The sequence below is a fragment of the Sciurus carolinensis genome, chromosome X, assembly GCF_902686445.1.
Source record: "Sciurus carolinensis chromosome X, mSciCar1.2, whole genome shotgun sequence".
Taxonomy (NCBI): Eukaryota; Metazoa; Chordata; class Mammalia; order Rodentia; family Sciuridae; genus Sciurus; species Sciurus carolinensis.
The window spans coordinates 106,226,214-106,238,752 of record NC_062232.1 but is presented as its reverse complement, the minus strand read 5'-3'; the positions used below and the strand labels follow the sequence as shown (position 1 = coordinate 106,238,752).

At 35.0% G+C, this 12,539-nt stretch overlaps 1 protein-coding gene across 1 annotated transcript; it reads right to left on the bottom strand.

Annotated features, from left to right (window-relative positions):
* Positions 1 to 203: 203 nt before the first annotated feature.
* On the bottom strand, positions 204 to 2,258 carry Prr32 (proline rich 32). The gene is made up of 2 exons (XM_047536925.1): positions 2,126 to 2,258; positions 204 to 1,203 (listed from the first exon to the last, which is right to left on the bottom strand). The coding sequence occupies exons 1-2, from the start codon at positions 2,143 to 2,145 to the stop codon at positions 336 to 338; spliced, it is 888 nt and encodes a 295-aa protein (XP_047392881.1). The 5' UTR covers positions 2,146 to 2,258; the 3' UTR covers positions 204 to 335.
* Positions 2,259 to 12,539: the final 10,281 nt, after the last annotated feature.

The window sequence follows — 12,539 nt, the reverse complement described above, 5'->3', positions numbered from 1 at the left end:
GCCCAGCTGTTTCTCTCTGCAGCCACACTGCAGGACAGTCAGTAGTAAACAGTGACAGGAATTCAACTAAGTCATTTAGAAAACACTGACATGTTTCTGCTTTAATTGCCTTGAAAATATATATAAAAAAAAAAAATCCAAGGTTTAGGCTCCCAGAGAGACATTTAAAAAATTTACAATGTTTTTTATTTTGAAATCTTTATTGAATATCCAGTTTTGTAAGGCACATTAGTGTGAAATAGATTGTGGAGGGTAAGGAGTTTCAAATATTAACATGTAATTGAGTAAATGAAAGTTCTTTTCCAACCCTGACTTTCTTCTTCCCGTTTTTGTTATCACTTGAGCTCTTTGTTTAAGGATGCAGGAAAAGGCATTCTTCCAGAATGCAAATGAGCAAAATAAGGTGACAGTGGAGGACCAAATACTGGAGGAGGTGCAAAAGCAATAGGCTTAATGAAAAATGGATTAAAACTTGGAGGTGGGGCAGGTATGAAGCAATGAGCAGTAGAGCAAGGTAAACCCGGAACACTGGAAGACATAGGCATAGGCCTTGGGTGTCTTGGGCCCACAGGTGGGAAAGAAACATGAGCCAACCTTCCATTGTTGCAGGCTACTCTAGTATTACCCAATGGCACCTCCATCATTATCCCCGATCTAAGGGCGGGAACAAATGAAGGACCTCTTACTTGTGGTTCCCTAAGTGGAAAGAACCCTCGGCCTCGTGGCAAAGCTGGGAATGATTTTGCAGTATTGCCACCTCTCTCACTACCCACACTGCTGACTCTTGTGCCCCCTACCACTAGTGCTGGAAAGCTGCCAGAGACTTTCTGGGATACATTAATAGAATCATGTCCCTTCGGCCTCCAGCTTGGCAGCCCCTCAGAGCTATTTACTCCCTCTGTTGCTAGGGACTCTACTGCAACAGCAGGTGGTAGCACATAGGGTTGTCTGACAGCTCTTGAAAGATCAGGAATGCCGGAGCCTGTTCGGTCATCAGGGCCCTTCAGTTGGTCTCCTGTCAGCTCTGTCAGCATATTGAACGGTGGTCTGAGTTGGATGTGAGGGCGGTCCCAGTTTGCAGCACCATCCTCATCATTCTTCTGCATGGAATTCGGACACTGGAGGGATACATCAGGACACAGATCCTTGTTCCCATTTTTGTGCACAGCTACCGCTGCAGGGGAAGGGCCATGCCCTCCAAGGCTTGCAAAAACAGAAATTAAAAAAAAAAAGTTAATCTAAAGACTGGGGTAGTGGCTCAGTTGTAGAGTGCTGGCCTTGCACATGTGAGGCACTGAGCTTGATCCTCAGCACCACATAAAAATAAATAGATAAAATGAAGTTATTTTTTTAAAAGTTAATATAAATGCTAATGTAGTAACCATAGAATATCTGAAATATGTGATTGGCTCAACTTGCTAGAATAGACCAGGGAAAGAGGGAGTACCCTATACCCTCTTATATTTGGTCAAATACTTTCTTAGTTCATTGACCTTTTCCCAGGACACTCCTTTAGCACCAGGCTATATTATTGACCATCATGGATGCCTTGTGGCTGTGCTCCAATACCCATTCTCTCCAAGGCAGTTAGATGACTCAGATTGCTTCTTAGTGAGCATATGACAGAAAATACCAGCTCTTTTGATTCCTTACAAGATCTATGACACAATAAGAATGGTGTTCAGATTCTGGCAGGAGTGTTCTGGAAAATCTTCTGAGGGAAGATTTTATTTTCTCCACAGAAATCAAAGAAAGCTTAGTTATGCCAACAAACACTCCAATATGTCCTTATGAAGCATCAAATATTCACACCAATTTTTGTTAAATTATCCCTAACTTGACCCACACCATATCCGAGAGCAAGAATTTCCTCATGTTTGAGTTCCACTATTTAGATCCAGAATATGTTACTTTTGTTTCAAAATTACATTTAGAAATATTTTAAAATCTCCACTCTTCAATTCAGTACTCTCATTACCTAAATTTATATCCTTCAAGCTTTGCCTGTGATCCCTTCCCACCTTCCTTTCAATCCTCAAGTCCTTTCCCTAGTTACAACAGTAAACCAATTCAAATTGCCTTTTGCATCCAAAATTAAAACAATTGTACTTAGTTTTGTACTTACACATTTTGAGTACAAGCCATGGAGAAATAAGATCAGTATTTATTCATGAGAAGGTATAGAAAACCAGCTGAACACCCACACAGGCCAAGTCAGTCTGGAGAAACAATTTGTGCTTCTGCCTTAGAGAGGCTTGGCAACTCAAATGAAGCCAGGAACCAACTGCTTAGAAGACTTATAATTCTATTAGTGGGATAACTAGTTGCTAGGCAAGGGAGGGACAAAAGGAGCAGGGAGGAGGGAGAGAATAAATCTGTGACAGTCCTTTAAAGCTAAATGTGGAATTGCTTTTTGCATAGTAGTAGATGGACAGGAAACACATTTTCAACAGTTGAAAGATATCAACTCTGATACATACCAGTTTAAAAGACAAAGCATTTCAATAATTTACAAAAGTCATGGTGGTATGATATTTTGTTAAGAGTTATTTCTGAGGATTTAATCATAAAGGGTAATTATCAAGCCTCCTCAACAAATTTGGCAACACAAACTTTGAGGGGTATACTATACCTAATCTTATAATTTTAACTTCCAGTTTGGGGGATGTATAGTATTAATGCAGTGGGGAATAGAGGTTCTGGAGGTTAAATTCTTTTTCGATATATGAAGACAAAAATTGTTTTAAAAACACTATAAAAATTCCCTCTAAAAATTTTCTAGCTTTATTTTTTGTTTAGTCAGTTTGCAGTCTTTCCTTCATCCTACCTTCTAGTTTATCAGCTGTGTGTATGTTTGTGTATCTGTATATGTGTCTGTGTGTACATAAATATGTGTATTTCCTATAACATAGTTCTGGAAATGTCTTCTTGGGAAAGGAGGAAGAACAAAAGTCACAACACATATCATGAATTTATGTATATTGGCTCATATTTTGCCTTAAAACCTTTTTACATAAGGTATTTTCTGTTCCTTCAGTCTAAATATACTCCACCTTTTCCCCTTGAAGCAAGTGTACTTTTCCAGCTTTCATTTTCCGCCATCGATCTACAGAGTAATTGCTATGAAATTACGATGGCCATCCTCTCATCTAAGACTACTAATGTTGTTGCAGAACAAAGCCATAAACTTGCCCCATTTCCTTAAATTTACCTAAGATCTGTACTGTGCAGACTCAACCTTGAAGTCTATCTTTTCTTTTTTCTCAATAACAATATATAGCACTATAGTTCAACAGTAATGTACGTTTCCTTTTCTCTTAAGGAGAAATAACACACCAAAATACCATGTGTTTCAGTTTATAGATATATGGTGTGTGAGAGAGGGGAGGAGGGAGAATAGTGCATAAGTATTAGGTTCTAGTGCAGAGGAATGGTCACTGCTGTGAGGCAACACAACTCATGATGGAAATGACCTTTTGAGTCTCTAAGTCCACATCTTCTTTCCAGGGTGCCTTGTCTCTCTATATACACTATTGAATGCTTTTATCTCATTGAAAGAGGAAAGTGGCATGTTTCCAACCTGTTTCCCAGTGGAATCTGTTCACTTGCCTGGCATGGTTCACTATTAAGAAATCTCTTGATTCCCTGGATTTTGTTTCTATTCTTGCTTTAGTTTATTATGTTCCTTGGCCTCACGTGAAAGAAAACTTATTATTAGGAATATAATTGCTGTAGAGTTTTAAAACCCTTTTAGCACTTGCCATATCAGAAGGGAAAATACAATTCCAGTTAATGCTTGCTAATATTTGGTAAGTCATATTTATATAAATAGCTTACGTGTGAGAGGTTGCATTGTTTTGTCTGAGTAATGACAATGAAGCCCCAGGAAACCATTTTATGCCTATCAAATGATTGAAATAGTGAGTTGTTTTTATCTAGAAATGTCTCTTATAGAAGTATGTCATCATAATTGAGTTACATAAGGGTGAAACACACTAAAGGGACCAAATGTCTGAGAATAGTAACAAAGTCCATGACACCCAAGAAGTTTCCAAAGCCATATTAGGTATTGATAATTTATGGATATTATCTCATTTTATTATGTAACTTTTCCTTTTGCATATTTTTTGAAAGTCTATTGCAAATATTGACTAGTATATGAAGTGTGGATTAAATCAAACAAAATATTTTACATAATCCATGGTAACTTCAAGGAATACTAAAATTCTCTAAGGATACAAAATGGCATCTAAAAGATAACCAAATAATGGCATAAAAAGGAATAGACACAGACCATCAGTTGCATGGTCTAAGCTAGGAAAACAACAGAAATTGAGAAGATGTAATTAAAATTGTAGGTTAAAATAGCTGCAACATATTTCATGTGTTTAGAGTTTCAATTGTGATTTGAAGGATGGATAGGATATATATGAACAGAGGAGGAGATAATACTCTATATCAAAAACAGATAGGAAGGCAGGAAAGAAGGGAGATTGTTAGAATTTTGTATTTCAGATTTTCATTCCAAACTAGGGCACATGTTTGTCAGAAATAGAACTATAACGAGCCAGTAGGTACCTCTAGAGATAGAGATCAACCAGTTAATTAGTAAAGTTTTACCCATTAGGGGATATTTGAAGGTACTAAAATTTTAAACTTAAAGATGAAACTAGAATCACCTCAAAACCTACCTTTTGACAAAAAGCTGTCAGGTTACCTCAATTAACACTTCAGCTATCAAAATGAAGTAATAAAGTTTATGCCTTTTTCCTTCTGTTTACTTGAATGGGGAGGGGAAAATGGGTGATGGAGGTTGAGGATTTGCCACAAAGTAGCACAGTTGTAAAAGAAGTCAAATTATAAAGGCCTGTCACTACCTGTGACATCTTATTTCATGTCAAAACTCCAGATATTATTCACTTATCTCTCAAAAGACTTTGAGAGCTATACTGAAATATTAAATGAGGACCAAACAAGGATATGTTTACTTTTCCGTGCAATTATGAGGTCATTAAAAATGTGGCTGTTTTGCCAAAGTCAGGTTGTTATTTTTCCAAAAAAATTTTACAAATGTGTAAGTGCAGACAAATGTCATTTAAAATGTATTTTCTCTTTTACTCAGTAGAAGAATTCAGGAGATAGAGCCATAAGGAAGAATTTCTGTTTCCATCAAGCTAATAAGCAGGTGATGAGGAGATTGTCATGTTAACCTCTGGGGAGAGTTGTCAAAAAATCCTATCCATTAATTCACCTTCAAAATGTAGCCATGCCTGTAGAAAGCTTTGTAAGTTTAGGATATCTAAAAAGTAGTTCTATGAAAGTAGACCAGATATTCTTAGGGGTCTGTGGCTATTTAATTCAGTGTATTAAAGCATGGGATTGATGAAAACATGGCATTATCCCAGAATGGGCCAGGCAGCATTATTCTGTTGTACAAATATAGGCAGTATTCCTGTCCTCTCTGCTGCCAGCTGTCCCACAAACTCTGCGTGGTAAATGATGAGGATGAACAGGTGAGAGTGTAGCTATTTTTTCATCACCAGTACTGGCAAAAGCAGCTTACAAAATATCCCTCATTGCTGGACATATTGTACGAAGTTCAATAGACTATTATTGCTTCTCTTAAGTGTTTTGCTTCAAATTTAAATGCGTGTGTGTATACACTTATATGCATTTGTGTTTTTACATCAAATAACTTATGACAGTTACTCCAAAACAGATTATTTCATTGTACAAATCACAAGCTGTCAGATATCTTTCTTTGAAAATATATTCTAATTTTTCTTGCTTTCCTGAGAGTCAGAACTGAAAAATAAGTGGCAGTGGGGTAATCCAAATGAGAAAAAGAAGAAGAATGAAAAGGAATCTGAGATTTTTTTTCTACTCACTCTGTACCAACTTTTTATACATACTCTACATTTTAAGCAGCCGTTTTGCCACTGTGACCAAAAAACTCAACAAGAACTATTTTAGATCAGGACAAGTTTATTTGAGGTTCATAGTTTCAGAGGTCTCAGTATACAGACAGCTGGCTCCTTTGCTCTGGGTCCAAGATAAGGCAGAACATCATGGCAGAAGGGCATCATAGAGGAAAGCAGCTCAGTTATGTGACAATCAGGAAATAGAGTCTCCTGGCCAAGGATAAAATATAAACAACAATGGCATGCCCTCAGGGATCCACCTCCTTCAGTCACACCCTATCTACTACAATTAGCACCCAGTTAATCTCTATCAGGGGATTAATTCACCGGTTAGGTTAAGCCTCTCATAACCCAATAGTTTCACCTCTAGGCTTTCTTCCATTGTCTCACACATGAGTTTTGGGGGTCACTTAATATCCAAACCATAATACAATCATTTAATAGTCACAGAAAACCATTAAGGCAGTTATTACTGCTGTACCCATTTTACAGATGAAGAAAAAGAGTTGAAGAAATTAAATAGTGGTTTTCCATGGTCTCACCACTATTAAATGGTAGGCAATATTCAGAGAGAGCCTATCTGACAAGGGCCCATATTCCTTCCATTTTCCCATGTGATTTCCTAATTATAATTCTAGGTCCATTACATAGATGACTTAGATCAAAACTTGTGTAACAGAACCTAGTTTAGTTTATTTAATTTGTTGAATCATTGCTGGAAGAAATTATCTAAGTTTTAATGCTTACATTCCAGGAAGTCTTCTTTTACAGGGATCTGGAAGTAATTGAAGCATTAGGTATTAGATCATAGTTCAGCAAGATGGTAAGGACTGAAAATCCTGCTGTGGAGCAACTGGGTTGGTGACAGAGAAGACTTGGTTTTATGGCAGCACCAAGGGACTATTCCTGAGGAACTAATAGTAATATAAGCCCAGTATTACTAATATTAAGATTAAATTTCCATTGGATTATTGAGGTACAGTTATAGATATATAGGATAGAACTGGTAGAACTCAGTTTAAAATCATGGTTAGATCATCTAGCTTCAATGATTAGAACAAGTTGGAGAAAACAGTTGTGCACATGTGTGTCTTGTGAGGTATGAATGTCGATGCTTGTGTTGGGTAAATTAGAGGAAGGTTTTAGTCATCTAAGTGAGGTATTAATGGGTATATGAGTTCCTTTTTGAATTAGAATGTGTTAATTAAAAATAAAAGTAATGTTGGGTTGGGATTGTGGCCCAGTGGTAAAGTGCTTGCCTACTATGTATGAGGCACACACAAAAATAAATAAGCAAAAATAAAGGTATTGTATCCACCCACAACTAAAAGAAAATTGTAGAAAAGTAATATGCTTTATGTTCATATATGATATATCTTATAAATAAAAGTGTAAGAACAGCCTAAAAAGCAACATGAAGGAAATTAATTTAAAAAGTTACAGTTTGTAATATCTCATTATACCATACATTTATAATGGTGTCATATCAGAATTAATTGCTAGGTCAAGGAATTGAAGGTATACTTGATTTCTTGAGCACTTGGTTTGAAAAGTAAAAACAATTTTGGGATATTTTTTTCTTGCTTATGATGAAGATACTAGAAATTCAGGTAGAAAATACTTTAGGAATTTATTATAAATGAATCATGTATGTCAAATGTTGAGCTTTGGCTCTGAAATAGAGTAACACAGATCTGAATTCAAATTTCATTTCTACCAATTACCAACTATGTAAGTTTGGTTGGATTTCTTAACATCTATGAAGCCCATTCTCCTTATCTGTAAAGCAGTATTACAGAGAGAATGATTTTAAGTCATTTGTAATTAATGACTTTCATATAGTGTGTGATTAAAATATAATCTTTTTTTGTACATTTTGGTGTCAGTTTTCTTACACGGCAAATAGGGATGATACTACCTCTCAAACTCTTTCAGGGATGTCAAGAGAATTAAATATGACAATTATTTGAGATTTCTTTGCAAACTGTAAATCACTTCACACTTGTTAGGCTAATATAATGAGGGGTGATATTTCTGGGGCAAGAAGATTTTTTTCTGGCACATTTTAAATAGCACTGTGGAAGTAGGCACCTACTTCATCTACATATAAGACCATTTTTCATTTCCTAAGTCACTCAGGTGGGGAGGATTAACCACACTGAAAAACCCCATGATGTAAAGTGCTTTAAACTTTTCAATTGCTACTACATAAATCTCACCCATTGTTGTATTTAATGCGGTAGCTGTGTTAGAATAAAGAGTCTGCATTTTTGTATTTGACTACATATTTAATTGGGCTTCAGAATCTTGTGTTTCACAGCAGGAATCACTGAAAGCTCCTGTGATGATTAGAGAGAAAAGCCTGGGGGGAAAAAGAAGGTTGCTTGGTTTCCTGATAGTGAAGATTTGATTGATTGATTCTCTCAATGATTTGTTCTTTAGGAAAAAAAAAAGATTTTCCTACCCTAGTGCCCCCTGACAATCCCTCTTAAATGGTCAAATAAATAGCTTACTGGAGGAAATCTAACACTTTTATAGACTGACTATAATTCAGTGTACAGGAAAATATGCTGATGAAACTTAAAATTAAAATAATAATAAAGCCCATCCAGAGAGAGACCATTTTTAATTCTTGTCTGAATTATTCTGTATACATATGTTGCTGACTTAAGTGTTTGTTTAAAAGTCCTGGATACTCAAATATTTGGAGTTATCTATCTGCATTTAGCTTTGAAATATTTTATATCTTCCACCTCTAGTTTTTATGGTAACAAATTGATATATGTGTTTAATGTAGGCAAGAGTTCACCATAAGAAAATATTATACTGTGGAGGGTCAAGCAATGGGAAAGGGCCTTTTAGAAAATTACTGAAGTATAATGGAAGAATCTTACTAATGTAGTAAAGTCTCAACAGTCCCATAATATTTGAACTACAGCAACAAATTCTTCTAGAGGCACTGAGTTATTATGCATATGATTAAACCAGAGCAAATTGATGTATGGCATATTGTACTATTTCAGGGTCACCTGGGCACTCAGCAATATCTATACTGCCTAAATTTTATTCAGCAACGGATTTCCCTGGAAATTCTAGCAGATTTCTGGGCTTCACCTTCAAGACTGCTATTCAGTTGATCTCTTCTGGGGTCTAGTTACCTGTAAATACTTAGTGTTTCTAATGGGGTGGTCTCCCAATCACAAAAGAATAATACAAATTCTCCTCTACTTATGCTGGGCTTATCTCCTAATAAATCCATTGTAAATTGAAAATATTATTAGAAGAAATGCATTTAATACACCTGACCTGCCAAACAGCTTAGCTTAGTAACACAGCACACTGAAGAGAATCATGACCACAGAATTGGTAGCAGGGGCTCACTGCCACTGCCCAGTATCAAGAGAGAGGATCTTAACACATGTTGCTAGCCCAGGAGAAGGTTCCAATTCAAAATGTGAAGTATAGTTTCTATTGAATTTCTATTGCTTTGGCACCATTGTAAAATTGAAAAATTATAAGTCAAACTATCCTAAACTGGGGACCATCTGTACTAATTAGATAGTGTAAGCTTGTAGCCTCGCCTTCTGGAGATGGCCTTTTTGTTATCACTCTTCTCATCAATGAAAACACTGACCAAATAGAACACTTAAACAGAAAACACTTTAGACTATACCCTATGACTCCAATTACCTTTTGTTCAATAAACTTCCAAATATTATGATGTTTTGAACAATTGTATTAAATTCATCTGCATCTGATGATTCTCTCAATGATTCATTCTTTAAATGAAAAATAAATAAACAAATAGATAAAAATGATTTTCCCACTCTAGTGCCCCTCACCAATCCCTTTCCAATGGTCAAATAAATAGCTTGCTGAAGTCTAACACTTTTATAGACGGGCTATAATTCATACAGGCTGTATGGTCTTTTTTTCAGTCTTGTATCTTTCTCTACATATTTTTTTGTTTTTGAATTACAAAGAACATTCACCATTTTAGAAAACAAATATATCATTTTAAAACACACAAAAATTATCTTAGAGACCTAAAGCAATTATCTGCTCCCCAGATCCTTTCAGAGGGTCTAAATGATCAAAACATTTTTGTTATTATACAAAGACCTTTTTTGTCTTTTCCCTGTCATTCCTTCCTGAGAATACAGTGGAGATTGAAACTCATGCTGATGAAACTCAAAATTAAAATAATAATAAAGCCCATCCAGAGAGAGACCATTTTTAATTCTTGTCTGAATTATTCTGTATACATATGTTGCTGACTTAAGTGTTTGTTTAAAAGTCCTGGATACTCAAATATTTGGAGTTATCTATCTGCATTTAGTTTTGAAATATTTTATATCTTCCACCTCTAGTTTTTATGGTAACAAATTGATATATGTGTTTAATGTAGGCAAGAGTTCACCATAAGAAAATATTATACTGTGGAGGGTCAAAAGTCTAAAGACTACATGATATGTCATGTCATGTCTGTGATGTCCCATGGAATATATGTGTGTACATTCCGTTGTTTTGAAAATTTTGTTTGAATTTCTAATGTATTAAATATTTATAGTTACAGTTCACTCAAATGAAAACTCTTTGGAGTTCTTGATACTTTTTAAGTATATAAAGTAATTCTAGGTCAAAACATTTTAGAACTTATGTCATTTTAGCAAAACACAGTTTCAAATATGCAACAGTTAATGTAAATTGAAAAGATTACCCCCAGAGCTTAGGGAAATCTCAAACTTGATTCATATTCAATTCCTATTTTTAGCTTCCTCTTTCTAAATCCAGAAGATACAAAATAGTAGGCCAAGGCAAGTCAAAAGTACTCATCAGATGTTTCCTGTATAATTGATACCATGCAAATTACTTAAATGAGATTAAAAAATATGTTCAGATTTGAAGAGCTTATGTTCATTTGGAAAAAAATAAAATTAAATTACACCAAATAAATGCCTAATTATTGAATGTTGATGTTATTTTCCTTATAAATTAACTGAAACCTGAGACAAGTGAGAGGTGAGCAATCTAATCACAAAAGATTTCTCAGAAGAAGCAGAACAACATCTGTACTTTGCAGGATGAATAAGGTTCAAATAGGAAAAAAATGCTACCCAATTAAATCTATGTCAAAAAGTTACCACAGATAGAGTTATAAGGGAGCTTTATTTTCAGCCTTATGTTTTCCTATATGTATATGTGTATATATACATACATATGTGTATGTGTGTGTATGTTTAGAAAAAACATTTACCATCATTTCAAAACACACAAAAATTATCTTGGAGACCTAAAGTAATATCCATAAGATTCCAGCCTAAAACAAACAGAAAAACTTGCTTCAAGGTTTTAGAAATTATTTAGGAATTTGTTTTCCAGTAGAATTAACTCAGATAGATACTTGTCACAGATTTTTGGGTTAACCTTTAACCTTTGGCTAGAGATGTATAGAGAATAGTTATAAAAGCTTGACTTCAAAATCAGATTTTCCCTTTGATTTTAACTCTGTGTAGCCACTTCATTTTATACGCCTATAGGGATTTTTGTTTGTTTGGTGTTTTTGCTGTTTGACTCTGTTTTATGTATTTTCAATGTTCAAATCATTTCAGAATGACAGCCATGTCTAGGCACTGTCTATGGAGCTTCAGGTAACATTTCATATGGAATCTCCCCTGGTTGGACTGCTGGAGTTGAGCTCTGTATTGAATTAATGGAAACATTTCCAAAAGCTCCAGAACAAAAAGCAATGTATCTTCCTATTTATGGATGTCAATTATTTACCATTTGCTTTAAGTCCTCCTCATGATGACTCCTTTTGTATTATATCAATGGTAAATGAAAACTGGAGATCCTGTTTGGGGTAAAGTTATCAGACTTCATTTTTGTAATGGGATGAAATCACTTCAATTATTACATTTGGATCCATTCAGCTCTGTTAAGAATGGTCCTGAAAACTACAAGGGACTAAAGGGGAGATAGGAGGAGTGGGGAAAGTGGGGGAGAGGAAAAAATGTAGCAGTAGAGAAGATGGACACTATCAATGCATGATATATGTATGTATATATAGAAATATCACAGTGAATCCTATTAATTTATATAATTAATAAGTGTTAACATTTATGATAATAGAAAGGGTTCTGAAAGAAGATTTTCTCAGGAATCTCTGGCTATCCAGTTGAGAAAATACTGTTTCTATGTGTTTACTGTTCTTCATGTTGCACAGTTGTTTGGTTTCATCAGATTACAACAATAATAATTTTGATTTATTTCACTCTCCACTTTGTATTTCCAAGAAATTTTCACTGGACTGAGGAAACAGCAGGGGAATAAAGTTTTAATTATACAAATATGAAAATCATCAAAGGGGGTACATACCAAGGTAGATTCGATGAAAGCTCAGACTGCTTTTCAATATTTACTGCTTGACACTAAATTAAATTTCAGCTTATACTTAGTAAGAGGATTACAACATTTAAACAAATAATAACTTTACATAGCAAAACCTAATTATATTTGTTTAGCCTTGTGCTTTGGATAACTTGCAAGAAAGAGGTTGGGAACTGCCAATATAAAGTGCTCAGTATTCATTTTCTCACACACAGTTATTTGCTAAAA